The sequence below is a fragment of the Drosophila subobscura genome, chromosome O, assembly GCF_008121235.1.
Source record: "Drosophila subobscura isolate 14011-0131.10 chromosome O, UCBerk_Dsub_1.0, whole genome shotgun sequence".
Lineage (NCBI taxonomy): Eukaryota > Metazoa > Arthropoda > Insecta > Diptera > Drosophilidae > Drosophila > Drosophila subobscura.
Genome location: NC_048533.1, coordinates 2,706,367 through 2,733,050, shown reverse-complemented (window position 1 = coordinate 2,733,050; position 26,684 = coordinate 2,706,367). Strand labels below are relative to the sequence as shown.

At 47.7% G+C, this 26,684-nt stretch overlaps 5 protein-coding genes across 7 annotated transcripts; 3 read left to right on the top strand and 2 right to left on the bottom strand.

Annotated features, from left to right (window-relative positions):
- Positions 1-465: 465 nt before the first annotated feature.
- Positions 466-10,836, top strand: LOC117898129. The gene is made up of 8 exons (XM_034807323.1): positions 466-1,012; positions 5,900-6,635; positions 6,714-6,949; positions 7,839-8,531; positions 8,606-8,853; positions 8,924-9,096; positions 9,750-9,873; positions 10,145-10,836. The coding sequence occupies exons 2-8, from the start codon at positions 6,094-6,096 to the stop codon at positions 10,274-10,276; spliced, it is 2,148 nt and encodes a 715-aa protein (XP_034663214.1). The 5' UTR covers positions 466-1,012; positions 5,900-6,093; the 3' UTR covers positions 10,277-10,836.
- A 1,921-nt stretch (positions 10,837-12,757) lies between these two features.
- LOC117899324 (thiamin pyrophosphokinase 1) lies at positions 12,758-14,033 on the top strand. Its single transcript, XM_034809258.1, has 3 exons — positions 12,758-12,992; positions 13,078-13,602; positions 13,665-14,033. Exons 1-3 carry the CDS (start codon positions 12,773-12,775, stop codon positions 13,808-13,810), a joined length of 891 nt encoding a protein of 296 aa, XP_034665149.1. The 5' UTR covers positions 12,758-12,772; the 3' UTR covers positions 13,811-14,033.
- Positions 14,034-14,051: 18 nt separating this feature from the next.
- On the bottom strand, positions 14,052-18,571 carry LOC117899321 (Bloom syndrome protein homolog). The gene is made up of 4 exons (XM_034809252.1): positions 18,344-18,571; positions 16,301-18,285; positions 15,418-16,240; positions 14,052-15,360 (listed from the first exon to the last, which is right to left on the bottom strand). Exons 1-4 carry the CDS (start codon positions 18,435-18,437, stop codon positions 14,087-14,089), a joined length of 4,176 nt encoding a protein of 1,391 aa, XP_034665143.1. The 5' UTR covers positions 18,438-18,571; the 3' UTR covers positions 14,052-14,086.
- Positions 18,572-18,804: 233 nt separating this feature from the next.
- LOC117899323 (WD repeat-containing protein 55 homolog) lies at positions 18,805-20,655 on the top strand. Its single transcript, XM_034809257.1, is given in 3 exon segments — positions 18,805-18,929; positions 18,992-19,138; positions 19,140-20,655. Coding segments are annotated over 3 exon segments (1,491 nt in total). The 5' UTR covers positions 18,805-18,921; the 3' UTR covers positions 20,476-20,655.
- Positions 20,656-21,222: 567 nt separating this feature from the next.
- On the bottom strand, positions 21,223-26,551 carry LOC117899322 (E3 ubiquitin-protein ligase Arkadia). Of its 3 annotated transcripts, XM_034809256.1 has the most exons (7): positions 26,293-26,504; positions 25,790-25,971; positions 24,140-25,734; positions 23,160-24,072; positions 22,023-23,113; positions 21,839-21,963; positions 21,223-21,766 (listed from the first exon to the last, which is right to left on the bottom strand). In XM_034809256.1, the coding sequence occupies exons 2-7, from the start codon at positions 25,896-25,898 to the stop codon at positions 21,604-21,606; spliced, it is 3,996 nt and encodes a 1,331-aa protein (XP_034665147.1). In that variant the 5' UTR covers positions 25,899-25,971; positions 26,293-26,504; the 3' UTR covers positions 21,223-21,603. The 3 variants fall into 3 exon arrangements, with proteins under 3 accessions (XP_034665147.1, XP_034665146.1, XP_034665144.1); XM_034809255.1 differs by lacking the exons at positions 21,223-21,766; positions 21,839-21,963 and having other exon boundaries at positions 22,795-24,072; positions 26,449-26,551; XM_034809253.1 differs by lacking the exons at positions 21,223-21,766; positions 21,839-21,963 and having other exon boundaries at positions 22,795-24,072; positions 26,308-26,505.
- Between the last annotated feature and the right edge of the window lie 133 nt (positions 26,552-26,684).

Below are 26,684 nucleotides of genomic sequence, written 5' to 3'. Positions count from 1 at the left end.
GCGAGAGCAAAATGCAGTTAAAAAACTTGCAGCAGCCGCAATTCAATTAAAACTTCAATGTAATACCAGGATGCACCCACGCACAGCGCAGCAATACAAATAATTGTATGTATATAGCCCTGAGAGGACATGCCCTCCAACCCACCTCGAGCCAAGTGGCAAGTGGCAAGTGGCATTGCCAAGCCTTGGTTGGCTTCAAACTTTGTGTTGTCCCCACACAACCTCTGCCAGCTGTCCCCATGTAAACAAACTCCCCTGAATGGGGAAGCAGGGAGGGGACCCACTAAATGAGCAGCGGCTATAGCCAGCCGGCTTTCCTCTCATCTCTTTTGGCAGCGGAAGTCAGAGCCGCAAACGAGAGCTTATCCGCGCAGGCGCCTGGCTGGCCTCGGATCGTTTGCGGCTGCTATAAAAGCCTCTGTTTGTGGACATGGCCACGCAGTCGGTTCGCGGCGCTCTATCCGTATAGTCCTCGAATCAGGATCTAAAAGTGCATCAGCAACAAAGTCGCTTCGTTGCTTCGAACTCTGAACTCTGTGCGTGGCATGCCACATGCCACATGCTCATGCTGACACGCTCGCTTATGCTGCTGTGTTGCTGGTGTGGAAGCAATAAAAGCTGTAATTAGTGTTCGCTTGTGGATTTTCGAAATTTAATTAGGAAGCAACATGGCGAGAGAAGTGGCAAAGTGCAAAATGTGAGAAATAAATAAAGAGTTGCAACAAAACACAATACGGACACACACACAACCGACCCTCAACAACTTTGTGGAATTACAATTTTCGAATCAAATTAATGTTCTTAAAACCGCAGACACTAATCCGATTGTGATGCCAGTTTCATTGGCATTCAAATCAAATTAAACGCAAAAGCGGTGTGCTCTTCTGGTCGATTGCATTGGCGTTTGTGGGAAATATTCCCCTAAAGAACGAGTCAAGATTGCAGCGTCCCATCCTGCTGATTGCTATGGATTCCGAGTGAACAGAGAAAGCGTCAAATCCTGCCAACTTGGGTAAGCAGACCCCCCACCAACACTACGAGTATCGGCAGCACTCTTTGTAGAGACCACAGGGAAACCTCGAGTCCAAATGATAAGCACATTGTTGTCTGTAGTGTGGCTTGCTTTGCGGATTGATTTATGTGCTCTGTACTTTTGTGGTGTGCATGTGGTGTGCCTCCTTCTACTGAAACTATGCTCTGAGGAATTTTACGATTACGAATACGAATACGGGAGCATTTTGCACACTTTCATATTGTTACAAAATTGCATTGTTAATGTCCGTTGGCAACCCCCCCGACAGTCGCTTGCTCTGCTGCTTCTGCTCTGCCGATTCTATCTGTGTGTTCGCTTTGCCAAATGGCCAAATGGGTTAATGTGGGTCTCCCAGACAGCGGCAGGAAGTGGGTCTGGGGTCTGGGGTCTGCAGGCACCATTTACATACCCATTGGTTAATGTGCCGTTGTCCTTTTATAATGGGGCTGCTTTTTTGTTGCTGCCTCAGCGGAAAATATCTGCGGCTGTGTTTCTGTACCAGCGAAATGCTTTCCAGGATGTAATAAAAATAATCCCAGCGTATAGATAATGGATAATGGGGCAATGGCAATGGCAACTGCAGAGTATCTGTACGTGTATGTGTACGTGTGTACGTGTGTGCATGTGTGCATGTTTGTGTGTGTTTTGCCCCCGCATGTGCTTGATCTATGCTAATTTTCCAGTTAAGTGTGCTTTGCATAATGAACAAACGGTGGCCCACTGGCAATTGTGGGAGGAACTTGTTGGTACAGAGACCTCCAATCGCTGACCGAATGGTTTCTGCCTTCCATTGCATTTTGATCTCTTGTTGGCCAAACCCTTCATTAGCAGCGTATTTTATTTTGCAGCCAAATCGCCTAATCGACGGCATATAAAAGATGATTGGCAACAATAACAAAATCCCACAGCAAACAGGAAACAGGAACAACAGATACGCTCTTATGACATTAAGTGGCATTATAATTACAATTTGCTCAAAGGAGCACCGAGCACCGCGACCCTTAACCCCATCCCGACTATAAAGTTCGCAGTGGAACGGCTCATTAAGCTGGAAGAACGAGCGAAGGGCAAAGAGGTGCCACTTAAGTCAGGGCCAGGGCTTAGCAGAATTGAACGTTAGACGCCTGTCAGGCCAGAAGCTAGGACTTGGCTTGCTTGCCATACGCATTGTGCGAGGAGAGGATAAGGGCAGGACTGAGCCATTGCAGAGCCAATTAGCAAATACTCCGCTTGGCAAATAATCCACTCAGATTTTAATTAATTGCCTGCCCCGTCCGAGCCAAATCCTGGTCCCTTATGCTGACAATCGACTGCTGCAGCAGGTATACCCAATGTGTATCTTGTTTTTATGCGATGATATTTACTGAGATTCGGATTTTAGAATTAATTGTGCACATAAATTTCCCAGAGAGCATGGGCTGGAGCACCGGAGCAGAGCCACATCCCATCGTAACAGTGTTGGAGCAACCTTTTGGCTTTTGTTTTTACTAAGGCCGCCCCCTCGTTGGGGGCCATAAATTCGCTTTCGTCTCAAATGAGTTTGCATTATTTAAATACAACAAATTGAAATATGTCTTCCGCTTCTTAAGCCCCCTTCCTAACACTGCAAAGTGTTTGTTTAGCCATAAACTGCAATTACTTCAACTTGTGATTCGGCCTGGACATAGCCATATTGTTGATTGTAATGATAGTAATGATAGACAACCTCGATGGGCCCCTCAATCATCCAAGCTCAAGCTCAGCCACCACAACTCGTGCTTCGGATATCATTCAGCAGCATTCTGCCATTCAGCACGAGTGGGGACAGACACATCGAGGAGAACATTGCAAAGATGTGAATCAATAAAATAGGAATTTAATAAAGCCACAGCGCGTGACTGAAAAGAAAAGGCGGCAGAAGCCCTGCTCCTGCTGCTCCTGCTGCTGCTGCTGAGGGCGCAAGTTGAAATTGTTATGCAAGAATTTCGTGTTCATTGACAAACTTCCAGCCAGCGAAGAGAGCAAGGAATTGTCCTCTTGGCCAAGTGATTTACATGTCGGGATGTCTGTCTGGCTGGCTGGCTGCTGGCTGCTGGTGTGGCATTCATTCAAGTGTCTTCCAGATACTCGTAGCTCGTTGCACACTTTGGATAAGAGCCGCACAATAATAAAACTCCATTGCCTGGCGTTCGAGTGTGAGGCAGATAAAACTATTTAAACCACAAAACGAATACAATCTGCGTGATCCATCTAATGGTTGCCAGGATTCAGGATTCAGCTTACGCAGCAACCTTGGGCGGCTCTGGCTTCACTATTAAATTAATTTTAAGACACTTTGGGCCTAATCATTCGCACAGATAAACGGCGACAGTTGTCCCTGAGGATAATTGCGTATGCGTGTGGAACGAACGAACGGAAGGACTCCACTCTGTGGGCTTGATTCTTTTGGGATCCAAGAGGCCGGGACCAGAGTCCCTCTGCCTGGAATTTTAGGCATAATTTGGGCACCAAATATTTTTGCTGCTTTGTGCAGAATGTTTGCCCCCAGCCCTCCCTTGCGTTTAGCCAATCTGAGACCCAAATATGGAGAGCAACCGCCCACCACTTGTGGAAGTTCGGACGGCAAACGTGCTGGAGCCTTAAAACTTCCACAGGAGCCAGGAGTGGGGGCCTCATGATTGCTGTAGCTATCAGTTTTACGAGTCCTTTGAGAGTCGCACTTGTTAAACTAAACTTGCCTTCCGAGCTGCTCACATTGTTGTCAGGTCAGGGCCTGACTTTGGGGCGGAATTGGGGAGGGGAGGTGGGGCCATCATGGGACAACTTAAAACATGTCAGAGATTTGCGTTCGCCAACCGCCTTTTGATATTCAATCATCTCTAGAATCGCACCCTGGAATGGTATCCATCCCTCCACACACATGTGCTAAGCCTGACATTCAGCTGGCCTTCAATTTGCCCTTTAATAAGGTATTTTGAAGTACATATGTATAACGAATGGTGTAAACAGGCGGAAACACAAAAGGTGTTGGGGAAAGAGAGGCAGTAATCAACGAGTGGGTTCCATTTATTGTTCGTTGTTTCGTTTTCAACTTCAAAATGAACTCGGTCGAAAGGGAGAACAATGCTAATATTTGTCTGGTGTTTTGCGATTTTTTGATATTTATTCCCCGGAGGTCAGCTACGACCGGAGAGGAGCGTCTGTACGTACGTAAGTTCCGCTGGCAGGTGCATAAAATATACATTTAGCTTATCCGTAGGAATTTCTCTGCCTGATTTACGACGCCCCTCGACTCGTTCATGGAGTACTTACCTTTAACGTACTTTCGAGATTGCATGCCAACCGAAGTTTATTTGGAACTCAAAAGCTTTTAACAGATTGTCGCAAGAAGTAACTTTGCCAATTCGCAAAAGTTCAACGGAACAACGGGAACAAAACAAACGGATTAAAGGCAATAGAAACGAAGAAAAACAAGTGAGAACACTACACACATATAATAAATCGACTGCAATATACCTATTACTCGACAATAATTGAAACGGCGCACACAAGAGAAGCAACCTAAAACAATAATTGACCTTTTTTGTGGTAACTTCCATTTAAGTTCATCTTTGATGTTCTTGATTCACGAGAACCAATAAACACTCTGAGCTCCGCGATTAGAGGGTAGCAGAACAATAACAATTACACTGATTGCCGCCCCCGGAGAATATGTTGAGAGTGGGTGGGGTGAGTGGACAAACGGAAACGAACAGAACAGAATACTCATAACGGAGCATAACGGATCGGACAGAGCACAGGTTCCGCAACTGAGTCGCGTCACGGCCGACTTGGCCAGTTTTTCTGGGACAGGTCCCGGCCATAAAACAATTGAGGGCTCAATTTTGCGCGCCCGGCCGCATTTGCATTCAGTTTCACATTTGTTGTTCATTTTTGCTCATCCCCCGGCCCTCAGTGTATCCAAAGGCCCCAACCGGGAATATGAACAGTCGGAACGGTTTGGGCTGCAGTCGCAAAATTTGTTGGGGTTCCGCTGAAAGTTGCAAACTGAAAAGGGAGGCCCACATGTATCTGGCAGAATGTTTTGTGTTTCCATTTTTGTGGCAACTGGGGCAAGAGTAGACCTGCTGCAACGGAACCTTGGGAAGTCACTACACAGTGCTTAAGCGATTTACGTATGGGTGTATGTGTGTGCTTGCATGCGTGTGCTTTATGTACATATTTTTTTTTTGAAAACAGAATTATAGGCTTTTAATGCAGCTTTCAAGAGCGCTTATTTAGCTATTGCATACGTTTGTATGGGCAGACCTGTATTGGCTTTATTTCCATCATGTCGCTTCATGTATTTCTTTGCCGTTGCTTTGCCTCTTCTGCCACACTATCTGCTCTCTTCACACACGTGCGTGGGTCCAGTGGGTCTTCTCATCTCACTCTTTGACTGCAGTGAGAGTGCAAAGGTACCGTTTGAGAGGCTTACATACTTTCACACACACTCAACAACAAAAGCACACGTTTAGCCGCGAGACCGACCGAATTAACATGAGACATAACTGTGGATTTGTGAAATACTCATTCCCTGCTGCTGCTGATCTGCTCTTTCCTTTCCTACATCTTCCTCTCAGAAAGAAGAGCGCAAGCTTGAGAGCGAACTTAATTTACCGTTTCTATTTGCCAAGCGCGCGTTCAAGTTGAATTTACTAACAAGGTGACGTTGTTAAATCTAAATAAACAAATATTCTCCCGAAAATCAATCAAAAATCGTGGCATGATAAGAGCCAATGGTTCTGTGCGACCTGGTGGCGGCACAGCATTTACTTGAAGTGCATTCTTTTGTCGATGAAGAGTTGAATTTCACCTTAATAAGAGTTATATTTTCTATCTCTTCAGCCCCACAATGAATGTCGGCGCGATTTAAGTGTCGTCACTATACTGAAAGCGGCAGGCCCTAAAGAAACCAAAGCCGGAACGTGACTTTTGCCAAAAGTAAATTGAGCCACCGGCCACCGCAGTGATAAAAGGTGCCATGCCAACCTGCGAATTTCGCTAGGATTCGCGCAGTCAAAGAGATAAAGGATCTGTATATGCGCTACGTGCTGCCCATGGCACCCACTCTGGGTGCATCAGCAAAAGCCACAGAGACAGCCACAGCCTCAGCGATGAACAGGGATGACAGTGGGCGACATCTTTCGCAGTCGCATGCCCGGATTCTGGTCCTGGTCCTGCTCCTGCTGCTACTGGCGATTGGTGCCACTGCAGCACCAGCAGCGGATCCCCAGCGTTGTGCACACAAGGGCATAGTGGAGCTGATTCGCACGAGTCCTGTGATTGTAAAGGCCCTCGCAGCCCGTGTCTTCACCGATGCGGAGCTTGACGATGGGCCGGGGGACACTGCAACTAAGCTGTCCTCCGGTATTTTAATAACATTAACCCCCGAAACGATATACAAAGGAGCCTCTTTGCTGAAAATGGCCAATGGCGCCAGCGGCGGAGAGGCCACACTGTCGATTCGGGCTTCGGGAGGAGGGATGTCCAGCAGCGGCGGCCATCCCAGTGGGGGAAGTGCCAATGGATCCGGTGGTGGCAGCGCTTGGAGTGGCACTGAGTCAGCGTTTCAGTACGAGGGGTAGGTGCAGGACACTGCTTTATGGTGATAAACCCCATACAGAATGTTCACTCTTTGCCTCTTTACTTCATCCCACAGCCAGCTGAATGCAACAATCCAGCCGCTGCGCTGCTTCGATGCTAATATGCTCAAAATGCTGCCAACGGAATTAATTGCCTTTGGCAAATTGTTGCCTGCCGCAGCAGCAGCCACCAGCTCTGGCCGACAGTTGCCACGACCGCCTGCCGCAGGGGCCACTGATGTTCTGCACATCAGCATCAACGGGTTGCATCGCTGGACACCGCAGTTCGAGAATCATATCTGGAAGCATTTGGGTAAGCTTTAACATCCTGTGTCCACTTACTGTACCCTCCTCCCCCCACCGTTGCTTCCGTTGCTTCCATTGCCTCCGTTAGTTAATCGCTTTTGCTTGCTAGTTGCATTGTTGAACAAATCGCTTGGCTCGAACGTTTGCCATGGAACCCACACGGACCCGGATACGGATGGGGATTCGTATAGGGATAGAATTTCGAAACTATTCGCAGACTGGAGTATTAATTGGCACATGAGGGTTTTGGGACAGCAGTGCTATGTTGCTGTTGGCCAATGAATTGCTGCGTCTTGAAAGCCGAGTCCTTAAAGCCCGAACGGAGCTACGCAATTTTACCGGTTCACGTTTCCATCAAACCCGCTGGGCATATCCCGAGAGGAGAAGAACTTAAAATTCTGCTAGTCTCTCGGTTTATTCGCCAGTTTATTATGACGCCGTGTTCTCCTCTCCCTTCAGAGATGAATCTTTTATGAAGATTGATAACCATGCGACCGGCAACTAGTCAGGCAGTCAGCCTGTGCCTGTGCCGGTGCCAGAGGTGACGCTGCTGCATGAAAAGAAAATAAAATAAAATAAAGTAAAATAGGAAAAGGATTTTTCGATGACGCAGCAGATGTCGCCTGCGTCTGCGTCCCTGCCCTATCGCATAGTCAGGACAGGACGAGAGATGCTTTCAACTGGCTGCAGCACTCGAGGGAAGAAACACTTGACTTTTGTGTCAAGCGGCGTGGCGCCCACTGAGAGCGCACGCCCCAACCCCCCTCGAATGAATTGCGGCAACACCATTAGAGACCTTTCATTTAAGACATCAATTTAAGACTCAACGATCCACAGGCATTTTTATACTTTTTAGAGACGAAAAGTGTAACTCTTTAACACGCTGATAATTACAGGCTGGGATGATTGGAGCGACTTCACCCTGTGCAGCGTCACCTGCGGCAAGGGGGTTCAGCAGCGATTCCGCCGCTGCCTGCTGGACAATCCGCTGGTGGACATGAATATGAATTTGAACATGAACCTGGAAAACCAGGAGGAGGAGGAGGAGGAGGAGGAAGACGATGATGTGGACATGAAAATGGAAGGGCAGATGGACGATACCGCAAATGAGATTGCCAGTTCCAAGGAGGCGAATGACGATGACACTCTGGACAGCATGGCAACAGACACGGACAAATTCAACGATGATAATAATAATGAAGTACTGGCCGATGACGAGGATTTGCTCCTCCAACGAGCGAGCAGCGATGAGCCGCTGCATAAATTCACACAGATGGCAGAAGCCCAGCCCCAGCCCCAGGCACCTGGCCCCATCATGGGAACAAACAGCAGTAATGAGGCAGCGGGAGGCAAAAGTGTCCGATTTGTGCAACGGGATGATGGTGGGGGAGCCAGTGCCAGTGCCCGTGTCCATGCCCCTGCCCCATCCCCATCCCAAGCCCGAGCTCGAGCCCCAGCTGGTCGCAGGAAGACACGTGCCAGCAATCAGCACAAGAAGCACAAGCCGGCCAAGAGTGTGGCTCTGTCCACACTCCTCTGCGAGGGCTACAACATTGAGCAGCGCAACTGCAACAGTTTCGAATGCAGTGGTAAGTGGAGAGACACCCCCTAAAGCCCTTAGACCCAGATACAACCTCTGCTCACCATCGACACTCACACACAGATGACATTAGCGATCTGCTCAAGTTCTATAAGAAGTTGCCGCTCATGGAGGAGCTGCCCACGCAGGCCTCAGAGTCCGCAGCAGCAATGGCCTCGGCGTTTCCGGAAACGCAGATGCAGGATCTGACTACCGCTCTCATGGCAGGCACCCCATCGTCGCCCGCCCCCTCTACACCCTACAACATGGGCTACATTCGAAGCTGGCGGAACATACTTAACTTTACGCTGATGATCACGCTGAGGGCAAAGGTGAATACGAACTCAAAGCTCAGCGGAGCCACAATCTCCTATCCCATCTGTCCGTCTCTGTCTCTTGCAGAACGACACCAAAAGTACGGCGACCATCTTCTCCATACGCAATGCCACGCATAATCTGTATCTGGAGGCGTGCAAGGACGGACTTCGCCTGTATCTGGAGCGCGACAATACAACGGAAATGTTGCCGGTGAAATTCAATTTATATGATTATCGGTGGCATCAAGTGGCCATCAGGTGAGTGTGACGGGGACCGGAATGAGTGCAATGGATGCTTGTTGTGTGCTTCTCAATGGTCGTTGTTATTGTTGATTGCCAATCACTGTGTCTGTGTTCGACATGGTTTATGTGTGTGTGTGTGTGTGTGCGCTGCATGGCACTCACGTCCAACTCTCCAACTGATGGCCATCGTCGTTGACACTTTCCTTTTTATTTGCATTTTCAATTTATTAGCATAAATGTTTGTGCCATGAAACGCACACACACACACAGCCCAACACTTGACACACATGCAAATAAGAGTACACCCGCACCCACACAACCACACAGCCACACAGCCACACCCACACATTCTGCACATGAATATCGAACGCCTTTTTCTATCTCTCTTTTTTTTGGTTTTTGGCTTTGGTTTTGCGACGACACACGGCCAAATTGACACTTGGTTCAAGTGGGCGCCATTTGTCATCGGCCGTCGGCACATTTCGCACACTCACTGTGCGCACATGCATATGTACATACATACATATCTGTACATATATACTCCACATTCGAACAGTATGGACACATATGTACTTTGTATGTGTTTATGCATTCATTGAATATTTTAATTATTTTCGCCTGGTCTCATGTAACTGGTGTTTTGTTTTTCTGTTACTCTGCCAATGCAGCATACAAAATGGCGACTTTATATCGATCTACGTGGACTGCGCGTGGACAAATAGTTTTGTTGTCTCGAAACGACTGTACACACTGCCGATAGACGCGGACGTGGAGATTGGACGCGGCTTTACTGTGAGTATAATCGGTGATTGTCCCACTGTGCGTTGGTCTTAACAGCACAGCTGCATTCAAGGGGCATCCACAAATGGTGGCAGCAATTTAATCCGATAACCATAAATACAGCGTTGACTGTTCGGTCTGTGGAGTGTGTTCTCTGATAGCGCATACGTCCCGCCGCCACGCTGGCCAATCAGCAATCGAATTAAATAATAATTCGCTGATAATTGTGTATTGTTTGCTGACAACTATATGGACATTGCTTTCGCTTTTTTCGCTTCCGCAGGGAGAGCTGCAGCAGCTTCTGGTCATGCCCGAGCACCAGGAGAGGCTTCAGTGCAGCAACAAGCGCACGTCCATCAACGAGGTGAAGCGCTACATCATCGACACATTCATCGAGGACTACGGCGGCAATTGAAGCGTGTACATATCCAGTGCCGCCGAATGCAGAACAATAACAGAAACAAGAACTCAAATTGGAAATGCACAATATACACACACATATGCATTCTTATACATACATACATGTGTTGTGTACAGATTATATGGGCGGGAAATGGGATATCTAAGCCGAAACTCGATTACACTTGTGGACTAAGCTAATCAAAACTGCATAGATTTATGACCTAGCATTTCATTTAAATATTTATGTTGTATGAATAAGTGCAACCACAAAAGTATCTATAAATACGCATATGGATGTAGATCACACAAACTGTGGTTTATGCCTGCCAGCAGGGCTAAGCGCATTCCCCGCTAGCAGTCGCCGTGGACCCCAAAGGCACACAGACCGGACAAGTATACTGGACACTGGCATTACCACTCGAAGAGCACGTTGCACGCAGCGGTGTTGTACCAATTAAGTTAATTTGACGGAATACAATAAAAGTAATCGCTGGAAGTGTCCAATTCCAGTGCGAGTGCATGGAGAAGGATCCACAAACATACGAAAGGGTCAAATGTAAAACCGACAAAGATCAAATATAACGTAAATACATACACACATATGTACATTTATGTGTATGGAATAGTAAAAGGCAATTTTGTTCTTTTTTTCCTTTGTTTTTGTGGACATTCAAGTGAGGCGAAGTCCGAGAGTCAATCCAGATTCGAGAAGAAGAGAACATAAACAGTCAGCAGCTGTTGCTGAGCTGCTGCAATGGGCAAGCAGGAAGAAAACGCCACGACACAACCACACCTAAATTCATAATTTCCTCTTGGCTGCAGAAAAAAAGGACATTCGGCATCCGTTTCTGTGGCTCGCTTTCTGCTTCTCGTCCGTAAATATTCTCCTCCGCCTCAACCACCATTAGCAATCCAATTCCAGCCCCCAGCGCACCTTCCTTCCATGCCGCTGTGTGTTCTGCTCTCTGTTTCTCGGAGTCCTCGTCCTGTTTTTTACCATCATCGGGCAATGCATTTCAGGCTTAGGCTAAAAATGTCCCACGCTGTTTTTGACCATCATCGGAGACATTGATGAATTTCCTGCCGCTGGCTTAGGTCTAAAAGTCGACTGCTGCTTGAAACGTCAAGTAAACCGGCAAGTGTCCACCCTTCCCGCCATTGCCCACGAGTATTGTGACTTAATAACTTCTAATCACGTCATCGCGGTGCATTGAACTGCACTGAATAAATGGACGAACAAATACGTTTCGACTGAAGTACTGCGAACTCCTTGATCCCATTTGCTAATGTGTGGGTGCGTGTGACACACATAACCGATCAGCGTGCGGAGACAGGATTGCAATTAGTTTTGGAATGCGACGCTCCTGATTGTCGCCTCTTTGTTAAATCTGGCAGTCCGACATTTTATATTGCCTTGATAAATAAATTGCGTGACACCCTGGGAGCACCCGGTGGAATGTCAAACCCGACGACTCATGTAATTTATTTCAAAGTTGTATAAATGGCGAACAAATATGCCAAGCACATGTGCGTACCCCAATGTTCACGGGGAAACACTCGGGTATTTGTAAAAGTGGAATTTTATACATATATTTATGACTGCGTTGGGAGCAACGATATTCAGCGACTTCAACTACTTGTGCGAATTTCTTTCGAGCTTCTCCGGTTGCATGCTCCCTGCATCTCTACAAATTACCTTCAAAATGAAGGATTGTGGATTTAAATCTGAATCATTTTCGTGTGCATATGCAGACGGCACAAGTCCACATCAATGGACGGTCGTTGAATAGCAATCAGAGCCCAGGCTGACCAAAAGCCGTGTTCGCATGGCGCAATGGATGGGGGTGTAAGCCCAGTGCTGATGGCCACTGTATAACTGCCGTATTTGTATAGAGCAAGCAAAATGAACTGCAACAATATTGATACAGCTGACATCGAAGGTTCAACAAGAACAAAAGTATGACATCCCCGCGCCCCATTTTGTCTGGTTTCCAGACGACTGTCCTGTTCCCCCCATTTAATGAAAAGGGGAAGGCGCATGGCCCCCGTCCTGCAGTACCTTTAGCAACAAAAGTTGTACGTCAGATTAGTTGGAAAATTAGACATGAGGTAGCTCTAAAATGCATGAGTATGTGTACTCTGAAGGAGTATCTATCATCCAAAACATAGTACTCTGACTGATTATGCTAAATTCAAACTTGCCGCCACATCGAAAAGACTTCGTCCATCCCTAGGAGGAATCGAATTCCTAAAGCCTATCGAACTGAAATTAAAAATGGTTTCAAAACAGAAAACAGCATGTTAAAGGGCGGCCGAGCATATTATTTCAGTTTTAATGTATTTTGTTATTTATTTATTTATTACGACGCTGTCGTAATATGGCAGCAGCATGAAAAACCGCCATTCAGTTTTAAACATGCTACGCAGCGCAGCTGCCCAGCGAATGGCGATAACGGATGGCGATAGGCGCATTACAGTTTTAAATTTGATGTGCAGCGCTGCCCAGCGAATGGCGATAGCGGATGGCGATAATCGCAGCCTCTGCACCAAAACAACCATTGGATTTCGACAACAAATGGACCACACAGTGCCCCCCAAAGAGTTCAAATGGACGCCTGGCAATATGATCAACGAAAACTTCAAGCTGGGCGACAACGGGCACGTATGTGTTGTGCTCAATCGACAGATTCAGGTTCCGGCTCACGTGGTGAAATCGTTATGGACGAATGGTAAGTAACTAAAGAACTCTCCCCTGCGAGCATACAAGCAAGCCCCTAGATGATAACTGTTAATGAATCAAAACTCTTTGTGCAGCGGCCGTGCGTTGCGCCGTTGATGGAGGCTCTAATCACTGGCGTGAGTTCTTGCTAGGTCAAGCCGTAGCCAAAAGGCCCAAGGGTGCGCCGGCAACAGCGCCGCTCGAACCACTCGATGTGATAACAGGCGACTTTGATTCAATAACGGAGGAAACAGTCGATTTCTTTAAAACAACACCTAAAATACACACTCCCGATCAAGACGCAACGGATTTCACCAAGGCCATATCAGTGCTTCAACCAGTGATGGCGCAGCGCAAAATCCACGATGTTGTCGTATTCCACGACACCTCCGGGCGCCTCGATCAGGTTATGGCCAACCTGAACACCCTGTATAAAGCTCAGAAGGACAATTGCAATGTGTTTCTGTTGAGCGGTGACTCCATCACGTGGCTTCTGCGGCCTGGCAAGCACACAATACAGGTTCCTCTCGATCTGGTGAAAACTCAGCGATGGTGTTCTCTGATGCCCGTGGGATCAATGGCGCACAATGTTACGACGACGGGCCTGAAGTGGAATCTATGTTTGTACACAAACTCTTTAGACCCGTGAAATTATATTTAATGCGATTCTTTTATCTTGAAGATCACACACAGATGGAATTTGGCGGCATGGTCAGTACATCGAACACCTACTCCACAGAGTTTGTTCAAGTGGAAACGGACGCCAACTTAATATGGTCCATGGGGGCATACGATTTTGAAGACAAATTACGTCAAGCCGCCAAGTAAGGGATCGGTGATTGCAGATCGGCGATATGTGGGACACTAATGGATGCTATTGTTTGAGTACTTAATTAAGTGAAATTCACCGACGTTGTACAATTGGAAATGCGAGTTTCTGTTTATGCTGTTTCAGCCAAAGATGCAAGCGGCTCCAGCGCCTACTTATCTAAGTCTTACTCTCTAGGGCAAAGTTGTTACTGTTGAACATGAAATGAAAGTTGAAATGAGACACTTTAATGTTGATCTCCATCGTTTTCGTTTCCACAAAATGTAAAGATGACGTTATTTTGATCCTGGACAAGGCATCAGGTCAAAGCCAAAGCTGTTTCCTGTTTTTTTACTTTTCCAGCCAGAGCCAGAGGCGGATGCGGATGCGGCAGTGCTATCTGCGCGCTTAGCTGTCGTTCTTCCGCCACGACCTCCTCGACCTGCAGCGGTTCTCTTTGGTGCTGGAGAGGCTGAAGTACTTTTAAATCTCTTGCTCGATCCCGACTTAAAGGTTCTCTTACGTTTTCCGCCGCGGAAGGAGGAACCATAACTACTTCCACTGGTACCTTGCGATGCAACCTCCTTGTTCCAATCCACAGAAGTGTCGTTTTTCCAACCCGAGCTCCCGGCCCGCGGCTTCTGTGCTGCGGCTGCTGCTGCTGCCGATGCTGCTGCAGTCGCCTGCTCCTCCTCCTCGTCCAAAATTGCTTGCATCAGGAGCTTCTCCGAGGCATAGTTACACGTAATCTCAAGAAGTTTTTCGCCGTACTTATCATAGTTCGCCCTGGTCACATGAGGAATGCTGCACATGTCCTTCTCAGTGAGGGGCAGAATCTCCGCCATACTTTTCAGAGCCTGTATATTCATTATGCTAGCCATAGTCACGTTTCGCTGGCTAGCTATGGTGCGGCACAAGTCTAGAAGATCAGTGTAGCAGCGATTGTGTATTTCGCGCATCTTCGTCTTCCCATCATTGCTGCTGCCAGCTCCCGGCTCAGATACAGTGGCCACTGCAGCTTTTGCATCCTTTCGCGTTATGGAAAATTGGAAGTCGGGAGTACCGTCCATGAGTTTGCTTATGCTGTGGCCCAGGTAAAGATATGCCTGAGGAAAGTCATTCATAACGATCAGATCTTCCCGTAGGAAGCCGTCAATAACCATTTTGCGCAGCAATCTGTGTATGTCGTTCTTATCCCAGTCCTTTAAAGATCCATGATGTGGGGTATTGTTGTGCCCGAATTCCACAATCTTTTTAATCTTGCTGCCCTTCAAGACGTCGGATATATGAAGGAGCGTGAAGCGCGACCTTCCACTGCATAGATCCTTGACAGCTCGAGCCGCCTTTCTGGCCGGCTCCAGCGCATCAATGGGCTGATAAGCCCGCTTATTCACACAGTTATCGCAGGCCGTGGCCCTATTCTCCATACACTGCTCGCTGGTGAAGTGCTCACCAAAGTATTCCAGTTGCTGGGCACGCCGGCAATCCGTAATGTTCTCACAGTAGCCCACAATGCGATACAAATTATCGATGTGCATCTTTTTAACATTATACTGAAGAGCTCTGTCGCCTGGAATATGCAATTGAATGTGCAATCACCCCTGTATTTATGTATTGAGCTACTTACCATCCATCATCTTTTTGAGTCTGAGCATATCCGAATAATTATAGTACAGGATGCAATCTGCCACCTCTCCATCTCGCCCTGCCCGTCCAGCCTCCTGATAGTAGCCTTCAATGGATTTGGGTAGCGAGTAGTGCAAGACAAATCGAACATCAGGCTTGTCGATACCCATGCCAAATGCAATGGTGGCACAGATCACTCTGATCTTTCCAGTCAACCAGTCCTTCTGACGACTCTCCCTCTCCGTATCCGTGAGACCGGCATGATAGGCCACCGCGCGAACACCGTCCTTGCACATTTTCTTAGCCACTTCCTCGCACTCCTTGCGCGACAGGCAGTAGATAATCCCACTTGAGTGCGGTGGCTTTGTCCTTATATATGCGCTCATATCATCCACAGTGGACGCTCCTTTCTTCGGAAGCACCTTATAGCGCAGGTTGCTTCGATTGAAGCTGGAAAGGAACCATTTGCAGTTCTTCAAATTGAGCTGCGACAAGATATCCAATCGCACGCGAGGCGTGGCCGTTGCCGTCAAGGCGATTGTGGGAACGTTGGGGAAACGCTTCTTCAGAATTCCCAATTTCTTGTAGTCTGGACGAAAGTCATGGCCCCACTGGGATACGCAGTGAGCCTCATCTATGACGAAACGACTGAGGTAGTTATTGGCGTTTAGAGTGTCTAGTATGTCCTGAAAGCGAGAAGAGCTGCTTATCTTCTCAGGAGTGACATACAGTAGCTTGACCATGGGAGGATGTGACTCCAAGTCCCTGTAAATGGCCATAGCATCGGCCATTCCCAGATCGCCGGATAAACTCTTAGCGCATATCTGTTTGAAACGTAATCAGGATTGAATAGATGCCACAATTAAAGCAATTAAAATACTTACATCGAGAGAAGCCAGTTTATTGGTTTGGTCAAAGATAAGCGACTTCAAGGGACTGATAACAATGGTCACCCCTTCCGTAAGGATGGCAGGCAGCTGGTAGCACAACGATTTGCCTCCTCCCGTTGGCATAAGCACAAAGCAGTCATTGCGCAACAAGGTGGCATTGATGACTTGCAGTTGGTTAGGACGAAAGCTCTTCAGGCCGAAGCTGTAGCTTAAACCGTGCATTAGGCGGGTCGAGTGCTCAAAATGTAGCCCGTCAAACTCGCCGGTGATGCCGTCGTTGTGCACATTTGCATGAAAATTTCCTGTCACCTTGTTAACAGCGGCCGATGCCGGTTGAAGGCGGCTGGGTGGATTTCGACTGCAGCTGGGACCGGTTAAGTCGGTCATTTTTCTGGGGCTAGTTAGATCCGTAATGCTGGCAGATGAGATGGCAGCCTGAGAATGCATTTGCTCGAAAAGAGTTTCATCATACTCAGGAAAGCCATCATCATCCAAAGAAAGCGCTTTGGTCGGAGTCTCTTTAGGCTTGGGTTTTACTGCCTCAATGGCATTGTAGCCTTTATTCTTGTCTTTAGAGCCTTCACCTTTCTGGTTAATTTGAACTGCTTCAAAGTCCTTATAACCATAGCCGTTATACGCTGACTTGCGCCCCTGCATTTGCTGGTGCTCGTTCTCAATGTCGGCCAAAAGTCCATCCAAATCATCATCCTCATCATTCATCTCGCAATCCATCTCCTGCGCATACCCGTTAATGCTTTCATCAGCTAGGTCTCTGTCAAGCAGGATGCTCTGAGCCAAGTAGTCATCCTCTGGGTCCTCACACAAGTCGTGTATGAGCTCTTCCCGTTTCCGCAGCATCCCCTGCTCATCTGGCTTGCTCTTGCATTCCTCAGCGTTATGCACGACTTGATTAAGAGGCGCCATGCGCAGGCTGTTGCTGTTGTGGTGTTGTGGCGGGGTCAAATTTGCATGGCTGGCTGTTTTTTCGCGATTTTGCTCAGCCTCGATTTCCTTCTCCTCCCGCTCCATGGCATCCTGTTCCTCTTGCTCGTTCCTGCGATGGCACTGCTGTCGCTCCAGGGTTTTTTGCAACAGCTGCGATCGAGCCTTGAATTTTTGCCGCATGACCTTTAGTTTAATGAATGTGTTTGGCTGGAAACCGGATATTTCCTCAAAGTGATTGGCCGGAATTTGATCAATCAGTGTGCAGTATTTGTCCATCAGGTCAATGTGCGTGGTGCGAAAGAAGTTAAGCGTGGCCTTCAGGGCCTCCACACTCTGGCGGCTGGGATCTATTGTGAAATTGTCATTTTGGGCCAGTTCGCGCAGGTAGTCAGGCAGGGAGTTATCAAAGACCATGCTCAATTTGGACTTTGACGCTTGCCTTGATGGAGGGGAGGGCACATCTCCCCCCCGTTCTGAATGCATTTTCTTAGAGGTGGACAGGGCATCCTCCTTCAAAGTGGCCTGATCCTTGGATAATTTTGTCTCTGTTCTGCGCCAATTACTCGAATCCGCAAGTGGTGGGGTGGAGGGCACATCTCCCCCCCGTTCTGAATGCATTTTCTTAGAGGTGGACAGGGCATCCTCCTTCAAAGTGGACTGATCCTTAGATACTTTTGTCTCAGTTCTGTGCCAATTACTCGAATCCTCGAATGGTGGGGAGGGAAAATCTCTCACCCATTCCGAGCCGGACAAGACATCCTCTTTGAAAGTAAGCTGATTGTCTTTTAAGACATCCTTAGACACTTTTGTATCTGCCCTTCCCCATTTACTCAGCTCGGATTTATTTACAGGCTGCGACGCAACAGGCGCCTCCGGTAGAGACAGAGGCTGCTCTTCCAATGTTTGGGTAGCATTGGAATCATCCTGTGATTCGGTTTTTGTGTTGGAGCTCTGGGTGTCATCCTCGTCAGAAGAAGAGGAGTCCAGAAATATGGGGTTGTAGACTTTACTTACTTGGGTGTTGGCCACAGACGCTAAAAAGATAAACATGACTTCAATATATCCCACAGAAGCGAAGCATTGCTCCCTTACCCTTTTTAGTTTGTATTTTAGTCTGACTACTGCCCGAGCCGATGAAGCTGCTAAGTTTAAGCTGCTTTTTCGGCGCCGAGGGTTTCCTCGACATGATGATGATCCTACACTGCGGTTGGTGAACTTACAATTAAAATTAAAACCTTAAACTTTAAACATTAAACATATAAACCGCTTATTAAACACTAAAAACGCGCGCAATAATGCTGCAAAAAACCAGTGTTACCACACCACCGTCGTGCGATTCGGTCAGCTGATCGGAGATGCCAGATGAGTTGAAATTGTTACTGCATTAACCAATCTCTATTTTAATTGAAGCAATACAATTAAAATTAATCCAATTATGGTTAGTTTCAATAAAGTACACATGTGTAATTCGTTGGGACAACATGAGCTACGGCTACTGATGAAAGGAAAAACGGTCTAGTCTAGTCTAGGAAAACGGCCAGATGAGCAAACAGCTGTGAAGGCTATGTACATGTGTTGTGTTCCATGCTTCTTCTTGCTCCTTCTTGGTATCTATTAAACAAAGCGTGGCGTGGTAAATATTAATTTGGGAATTTAAGCGACTATATAGTATGCATACGTAAGTATTTATTAGAACGTGTGCACAGATTCATCGTTCTCATTCACATTTCTTCATTTCAGGCATAACAACTTCAAGACGCCCTCAGATGCTGATGAGCTTGATGATTTAGATGACGATATGGTGATTGGTGTCATAGAGGAGATCGAACAGGAGGCACTGAACGAGTCAGATAGCGACATCGATGACGACGATCTGGGGGATATGGGGGCCAGGACCAGGACACGAGGCAGATGAAAACGAGAGCATTAGCAGCGATAGCAGCTTTGATCCCAATGCGGAAGACTCCGACTCGGATGACTCCATGCTAGAGGAAGACGAGGCGGAAGGAGCCAGTAGCGGTGGCGCCACAAGCGCCAAGCGGCGCAAGGATGACGATGGCCCATGCGGAAGCGCAGGCGAATCGGCCACTTTTGATCTGGATGCTGATGATGAGACAGACGAAACAGTGCGTGCCATCATAGCTGCCATAAAGAAGCCTCGGAGTGCCCCACCAGAAATTAAGCTCGAGGACTTCATCACGGATGTTTGCTTTCACCCCGGCCGAGACATCATTGCGCTGGCTACCATAATAGGCGATGTTCACTTGTACGAGTACGGCAACGAAGGCAACAAGCTGCTGCGCACTATTGAGGTTCATTCCAAGGCCTGTCGGGATGTAGAGTTCACTGAAGATGGCCGCTACTTGCTGACTGCCTCTAAGGATAAGAGTGTGATGGTCACAGACGTGGAGACGGAGAAGCTTAAAAAGCTGTATGAGACGGCCCACGACGATGCCATAAACAAGCTGCATGTCTTGGACGAGAACCTCTTCGCCTCTGGCGATGATGCAGGAACAGTGAAGCTCTGGGATCTGCGCACAAAGAACCCGATATTTGAGCTCAAGGAACTAGAGGATCAAATTACGCAAATGATAACCAACGAACAGAAGAAACTGTTGCTGGCAACCAGCGCCGACGGCTATCTAACCACATTTAACATTGCTGCCAGAAAGCTGTATGTGCAGTCAGAGCCGTACGAGGAGGAGCTCAACTGCATGGGCATCTATCGGGCAAACTCTAAGCTTGTGGTGGGCACCTCCAAGGGCAAACTATATACATACAATTGGGGTTCCTTCGGCTACCATTGCGACATGTACCCTGGCATCAAGAGTCCCATAAGCCTCATGATACCCATAACCGATCGCATCGCTTGTGTGGCCGGAGAGGATGGCAATATAAGAGCTTGCCATATCACACCCTACCGAAACCTCGGAGTTGTCGGTCAGCACAATATGCCAATTGAGTCATTGGACATCAACACCAATGGGGAGCTGCTGGCCTCCTCTTCGCACAACAACGACGTACGCTTTTGGAACGTCAAATACTTTGAGGACTTTGGCGACATCAAGTATAATGATAAGCACAATGCCTATAAAGAGAAGCGTCACAATTTACCCTCTTCCAAGTGCACCAATGCGTCGGACTTTTTCTCCGACCTAACCAAAGAAGATGAGGACAATGAAGACAATAACGACGCATCCGCTGGACCCAGTAATTCGGCCTAACGGAGCCTTTTTACTAGGCACTATCTCCCCGTATTTATAAGGTTTTAAAAAGTTACCTTTAGCTGTAGGTTTTTAAAATTTTGCACGAAATCATTCAAACAATATAAACAATGTTGAGATATTTCAATTTTGCAATGAACTGTTACCCATTATAATTAAATTCACGCAATAGAATCCGAATGCCACGCCGTTTCTCTCTTTCATTCTTCTAGAATCTAGATGTAAGTTCCATTTTGAAGCGACTTGATTTGGTTTGTTTATTTTATTATTCGTATATGTATTTGTCGAACTTGAATTGACAACATTAAGCTCTGACCACTTTTAGCATCATTTCTCAAGTGTTGTCACAAGTTAATCATACGAGTAGGTTTGAAGCATCCATAACACATGTTTCTTACTGCAGCCGAAGCACTTTAAAACTGTATCGAATCAAACCCGCTTATATGGCACGACATGAAACGTTGAGCAGTACATCAGTTTATAATTCAACTATGTATGTAGGTATCTTTCTTTCTTTCGGGATAAATCAAAAACGTAACGTAACCGAAGTGTGGATATTTTGCATATTGTTGGGAAAAACAATATTTTACTAAATCATAATTGCTTGTCATTTTGGGATACATATCTTTAAAATTCAAATGCTCTATCATAAACATTTAACTGCTAAAAATATAGAGCTTTATGGGCTTGGTGTTTTTAAAAACAATTGTAATTGTGACACATAAAACTATAACAACAGCATGGGCATGGGCAAAAAAAATATAATTATTTCCCATTGTGGGAGGTTCTATGCTATAACAATTTAAGCATTTATGAAATTCTTATCACAAGAATTTTGTTACACAAAACGTAGACAATTTGTACATATTCTTAGGAAATTATAAGCCAAAACACTTAAGATAAGTATACACTATATAGGGAGGGGAGGGGTTGAGCCAAACGGATTTTGGCTTCTTTTGATATTCAAGCGCCACACTGAAATTTGGTTTGGTGCTTAGCCTTCTACAAGTGTCGTTGAAGAGTGTGTGGGATTCAAAGGTTATCTAATTAGTTTATATAACGACGTTGGCTAGCCCTCGCGAACTCGGTCCACATGAAGTTTTACATGAAGATTCCATGCACACAATGTCATAAGGCCGCGGCATTGGCGGCATCAGAGACCCCACTGGAGTTGAGTGCATCATTCGCCATGTGGGTCTCAATGTCGACACGACAAATCGGGCAGTGTTTATTGGTGACTAACCATTGATCAACGCAATCGGTATGAAAAAGATGCATACAGGGAAGGCGCCTAGAACAGCATAAAACACACGTTTACATATATTACGATGGCTCTGATAAACGCACCAAGCAATAAACTTACCGCACATCATTCTCAATCTCGAACAGAGACAGACATATGGCACACTTCTCCGCGTCCTCATCTGATTCGCTGGGCCGACGCACACGCCGGTATTTGTGGGGCAAGGTATTTCGTTCAATTGTTTCCTACGAGAAGATAGCCATGATGCCGAATGTTTTATTTGGCACGGAAAACCGGCACTTACCAAAGTTGCCCCACGGTTGGGGCGTGGTGCTCCAATCAGTATCCGTGAGCCGAGCGACAGTGGCGTTGCAAGTCCAATTTCCAAATGCAACGGCGAGTAATGATGATGGAACATGTGATGATGGATTGCTCGTTGACGCTGCAGATGCTGCAGAACAGGCGGAGACTGCTGCTGCTGCTGCTGCTGCTGCTGGGCTTGAGGCTGCTGGTGTTGCACTTGAATGTGCCGCATGTTCGATTGCGAGTGCTGTGGCTGGGCAGCAGATACGGCCGTGGCCTGGCCATTACTAGAGGGAATCTGCTGGGACGGAGCAGCAGCATTCGCATTGCCATCATAGGGCGGATAGTAGGCCGGATCCAAGCTGGAGACTGGTCCATTCCTGGCATGCACGCAATTGCAAATGCTATGGAGGTATCGGGTCCGCAGACTGCTGGTTAAAATGGGAGCATTCGAAGAGAGATCAATGGGCGTGGGAGTCATGTGGCGACGGTGCATTTCCTGCATGCTCTGCTGACGATACCACAGATTTTGATGAACCGGATATGGCGGAGCAGGTGTCAGCGAGGTGGCCACAATGGCACTTGCTCGATGAGGGGGATGAATGTGTGCATGCATTTGATTTTGAGGAGCCTGGTGGCCTTGATGCGGCTGCGGCTGATAATGCTGACGATTGCTGTACGCGGCCTCCGAACGCCGCACGCTAAAGGGCGGTGAGCCACAGTAGGGTATGGTGGCTCGACCTGAATACATTTCCAGCGGTGGAGGAGGCGAGACACCAGCAGCGGCCAGAGTACCATTGGTCGTTGCCACAGGCGGTGGTTGGCTAACCAGACCGACAGATGGGGCCATGGGATGGGCTCGGGGCACGATTGGAAGAGGTGATTGGCCTCTGTCCAATCGATTATTTATGCTCGCTTCTGACTCATTGTGAACACTGGCCAGGGACAAGAGCTCGTTGAAGGATTGAGCTTGGGCCGCAGCTGCTGTTGCCGCCACAGCGGCAGCACTCATGGCGCCTCTTAACGAACTCCGACTGCTCCCACCTTGCCCGCCTTGATAGTGTGGATGCGGATGCGGATGCGGATGAGGGTGCGGATGGGGATGGGGATTTTGGAGGTGGCGGACCATGTGGATGGTTGGGCGAATAGACGGCTTCCATAACTGTGGGAAGTGGAGTGATCGCATAGTGAGGCACGTAATACGGCTGGTAACGGTGGTAGACGTTTGCTGGACTAGTCCGTCTACGTCGGGACTGCTGGCCAGATTGTTCGGAGCCGGAAGTCGTAGTGGGGGCGGTTCTGGGCATGCGACTGTAGCCCTCTGTGGGGTTGGTCTCTGGAGGTGCTCCAAAGAGCCACATGGATGGAGGAGTGATCGGCTGGAAGTACCGCTGCGAGTCCATCGTGGGACACCGAGGCGTGCATCCTTGACCTTGACGCGTAAAATAATTACTTGCTGCCGGGCCGGGCTCTTCCATCAGCGTAGCTGGTGCTTGCGCATGATTATGATCGTAGCTGTAATTGTGATCCGTAATGGCAGCTCGATCCGGCAGCCCTCCGCTATAGAAGGCAAATGAGGTGCCGGCATTGCTCGGCTCTGTTCGTCGGTCCCTTCGAGGGTATGGAATGGAGTAGGCATAGTTGAAAATGGGACGCCTTTCCTCAGAGCCACTGACCGCGGGAAGGCCGAGGGCTGAAACTGGCTGTTCCCACACGTGCTCCTGTTCCCGTGCCCATTCCCGTGCTCGCTGCTGTTGGGTTTCATTAACGGCGGCGTCATCGTCAGATGTCAAATCAATGGAGAGTATTGGCTCTCGTGTCGAGTGCACAAAGACTACGTCATCATCATTTGAGTCGGAGGACCAATCGTCCAGTTGCAGATCTGGAGCAGTGAGCACAACGTCGCCTCGGTTCAAATGGTTTCGCCTTCCCGATGAAGTTGAAGGCTGATTCTGACTCTGTGCATCGGCAGGGGACTGCCTTTCTCTTGGTCTACCCACATAGGTAATTACGCAAGATCCGTTCAAAGGCTGTTGCGTCTGTGCTGAAGTCTGTACGGCGAATACAAGAGAATTTATTTTGTATATTTTTAGTATGAAATTTCTTTGAGCTACTAACCTGCTGTAAGGAACTACTCGCGGGCTCGGCATAGGTGGGATGCCTTGTCCTTCCTGGCAAAAAGGAATTAAAGTTTGTCGGCGAGAGCTTTGTGGTGCAGTTCGAAGACGATGCACCTTCGGCCTCCAAGCGCGCGAGTTTTCTGGGTGGATGCGCAACCTCGTCAATGGAACGCACACGATTTCGAATAATACCACAGTTCGCATTAGAACCAAAGGAGTTACGATGGGCTGGTGTATCTTGTCTCTCATGCAGTTGCTGTTGCAGTTGCTGTTGCTGTAGCTGTTGCAGCTGCTGCTGCTGCTCCAGCTCTTGATCCGATGTAGTGGAAGGAGGAGACACTGCGTCAGCAGGCTCTGAAGATCTCTGGCGCATTCGATGAGCCCCGCAAAGCTCTCTAGCCCCATAATCCACACTGCGGGTAGTGTGTGTAGCCGTAGAGCATGAAGCTGCGGACACAAAAGTGCTATCTGGAGGCGCCCTCGACACATCTCGGCGACTATTGTAGTAGTTATGATCTGTATGCCGGTCAGTCAGGTTTTTGTTGGTGTTGTTGCCCCTTATAACAGGCTCAGACGGCTTCAATGAAGGAGGATAACGCATGCGAAGATCCCAGCCATCGTCGCTACTATCGTTCTCAGGCTCCAGGACGTTAGGGTGCTGCTGGTAGCCATTCAATAAATTTGTTCTCTGTTGTCGACGAGCTTGCGCACTCGTGCTCGGTGTGGCATCCAGTTCATTGGCTGAAGAGGAGGATGAAGCATCCCCGTTTCCGGAGCGATTTGCTGCCTGATTCGCCTTCTTTTTGTGAGCCTGAATGGCCGACGTGGTTGTGGTCGTGTTGGTTGTGCGGGTGTGGGCGAACTGCACGTGCTCTGTATCAGATGCACTGGATGTTACATCATCGTAGACGCTAGCAAGGCCAGAGCTCGGTGGAATATTGCTACTACTGGCCTCAAAGGGGCTGCTGCTCAGCAGCGAACTGGATGGCATTTCGTAAACCACTGCGGAGGCATCCATTGCGTGGTCTTCAATGGCTGCAGCTGGCCAAGTGCCGTCGACAGAGGCCACCACTCCATGTGCATGGGCATTTGCATTGTCGTTGTCTTGATCCAACGACACATGCTCTCGGAGTGTTTCAGTCTTTTGTTTTTTGGGATTTGGAATGACTCCGGGACTGGAGTTTACCGTCGTCGTTGGCATTGACACAGTCGATGTTGACGAAGAGGGCAGCTCAAAGAACTGAGGCGGTGACTCTTGGGGCAGTCTCTGGGTGGAGTGCACCTGCTCTGCGTACCGACTTGTGCTGGCCGCGGGTGATACCACCTGACAGCGGCACACTGTTGTGAGAGAACTGCATTTGTCGCATCGACCAGAACTCGTCCCATAGCTGGTGCTGGCTATTTCGCGATGTGATGATGCCACCAGGGCCGTGAAGGAAGGCTGTGACTGGAACGTGGTAGCACGGCTACTAATCGACTCGGGCGTCGACATGTATGGGCCCATTAGCATGTAACTATCAGATAAGGCTTGGCCCACCATGGTATCACGCGGCTGTTCGTATATGGAGTATAGAGTATACGAAGGGCCGCCATCTGCAAAGGTTCCAAATGATTAGTATTACCCATAACTGGCTAAGACTCCCCTTACGGGTCTCCTGGTCTGGATTCTGACCCACATTTCCGTATGGCATGGAAACTCGTGGATGGTGTGCATGCTGCATATGTCTGTGTCCAAACTCTTCCTGCTCATTTTCCATGCTGCTTGTGTCTTAATTCTCAGGTATATCCGAATGACAAGGAATGGTTTTTACACACATGTGCCAAACTTTCCTGAAAGGACACACAACAGTATACAATTGTTTTGATGTGGAAAATGTATAGAAAACACACAGTATACACAGAGTACGACAGAACAGTCTGAGCTGGCTATACCTATATACATATGTATACATATGCATGTATGTATGTACACATGTACATACATATGTTCAATTGTACGTACGTACATGTGTAAATATATTACATTTCTTATACACATCCGCAAAAACATGCACGCACAAACTACTTTTCAATATTGATTTATTACTTTTATAAAGGGAGAACAGAACAGGTGCTGAAATATCACTTGAAAATGCAGTGCAAAATACGTACATTCAAACTGAATACCTAAAATACTTTGCTCCAACCATTGAATACACACTCCAATAGGCCAGTGGCCATTTTTCGGCCAACTAATGACCAACAATTAGTCAATTTTAGGTAGAAGACCGCACTGATATCCAAACAGCTGTGGAATTTTGAACCCACCTGCTGCTGCCTTCTTCAGCTGGACCCTTTTTTAACATCGAAAATTATTATTATTAATTTTTAGACGATGCATAGAGATGGGATGTCTGTGCTGTATCGATACAACATACCGATACTTAAGGCATATATCGACATGACGTCTGAATGTTAAATTCTTTCTTCAATTCAAGTGTAGTGCCGTACAACCAGACTGACCTGCTGCAAAGACAGAGATAGCATGATACAAAACGATGTCT

Bases quoted from the DNA above. Each gene is read 5' to 3' on its own strand.
- LOC117899324 (XM_034809258.1), top strand. From the start codon at position 12,773: ATGGCGATAGCGGATGGCGATAATCGCAGCCTCTGCACCAAAACAACC. The intron at 12,993-13,077 runs GTAAGTAACTAA...CTCTTTGTGCAG, and splicing joins GAAATCGTTATGGACGAATG to CGGCCGTGCGTTGCGCCGTT. The intron at 13,603-13,664 runs GTTTGTACACAA...TTTATCTTGAAG, and splicing joins GGGCCTGAAGTGGAATCTAT to ATCACACACAGATGGAATTT.
- LOC117899321 (XM_034809252.1), bottom strand. From the start codon at position 18,437: ATGTCGAGGAAACCCTCGGCGCCGAAAAAGCAGCTTAAACTTAGCAGC. The intron at 18,286-18,343 runs GTAAGGGAGCAA...TTATCTTTTTAG, and splicing joins TAAAATACAAACTAAAAAGG to CGTCTGTGGCCAACACCCAA. The intron at 15,361-15,417 runs GTAAGTAGCTCA...TGCATATTCCAG, and splicing joins ACTCAAAAAGATGATGGATG to GCGACAGAGCTCTTCAGTAT.
- LOC117899322 (XM_034809256.1), bottom strand. From the start codon at position 25,898: ATGGAAAATGAGCAGGAAGAGTTTGGACACAGACATATGCAGCATGCA. The intron at 23,114-23,159 runs ACCATCCACATG...ATCCCCATCCGC, and splicing joins GGAAGCCGTCTATTCGCCCA to ACCCTCATCCGCATCCGCAT. The intron at 21,964-22,022 runs GTAAGTGCCGGT...ATCTTCTCGTAG, and splicing joins CCAACCGTGGGGCAACTTTG to GAAACAATTGAACGAAATAC.
- LOC117898129 (XM_034807323.1), top strand. From the start codon at position 6,094: ATGCGCTACGTGCTGCCCATGGCACCCACTCTGGGTGCATCAGCAAAA. The intron at 6,950-7,838 runs GTAAGCTTTAAC...TGATAATTACAG, and splicing joins TCATATCTGGAAGCATTTGG to GCTGGGATGATTGGAGCGAC. The intron at 8,854-8,923 runs GTGAATACGAAC...TGTCTCTTGCAG, and splicing joins TGATCACGCTGAGGGCAAAG to AACGACACCAAAAGTACGGC.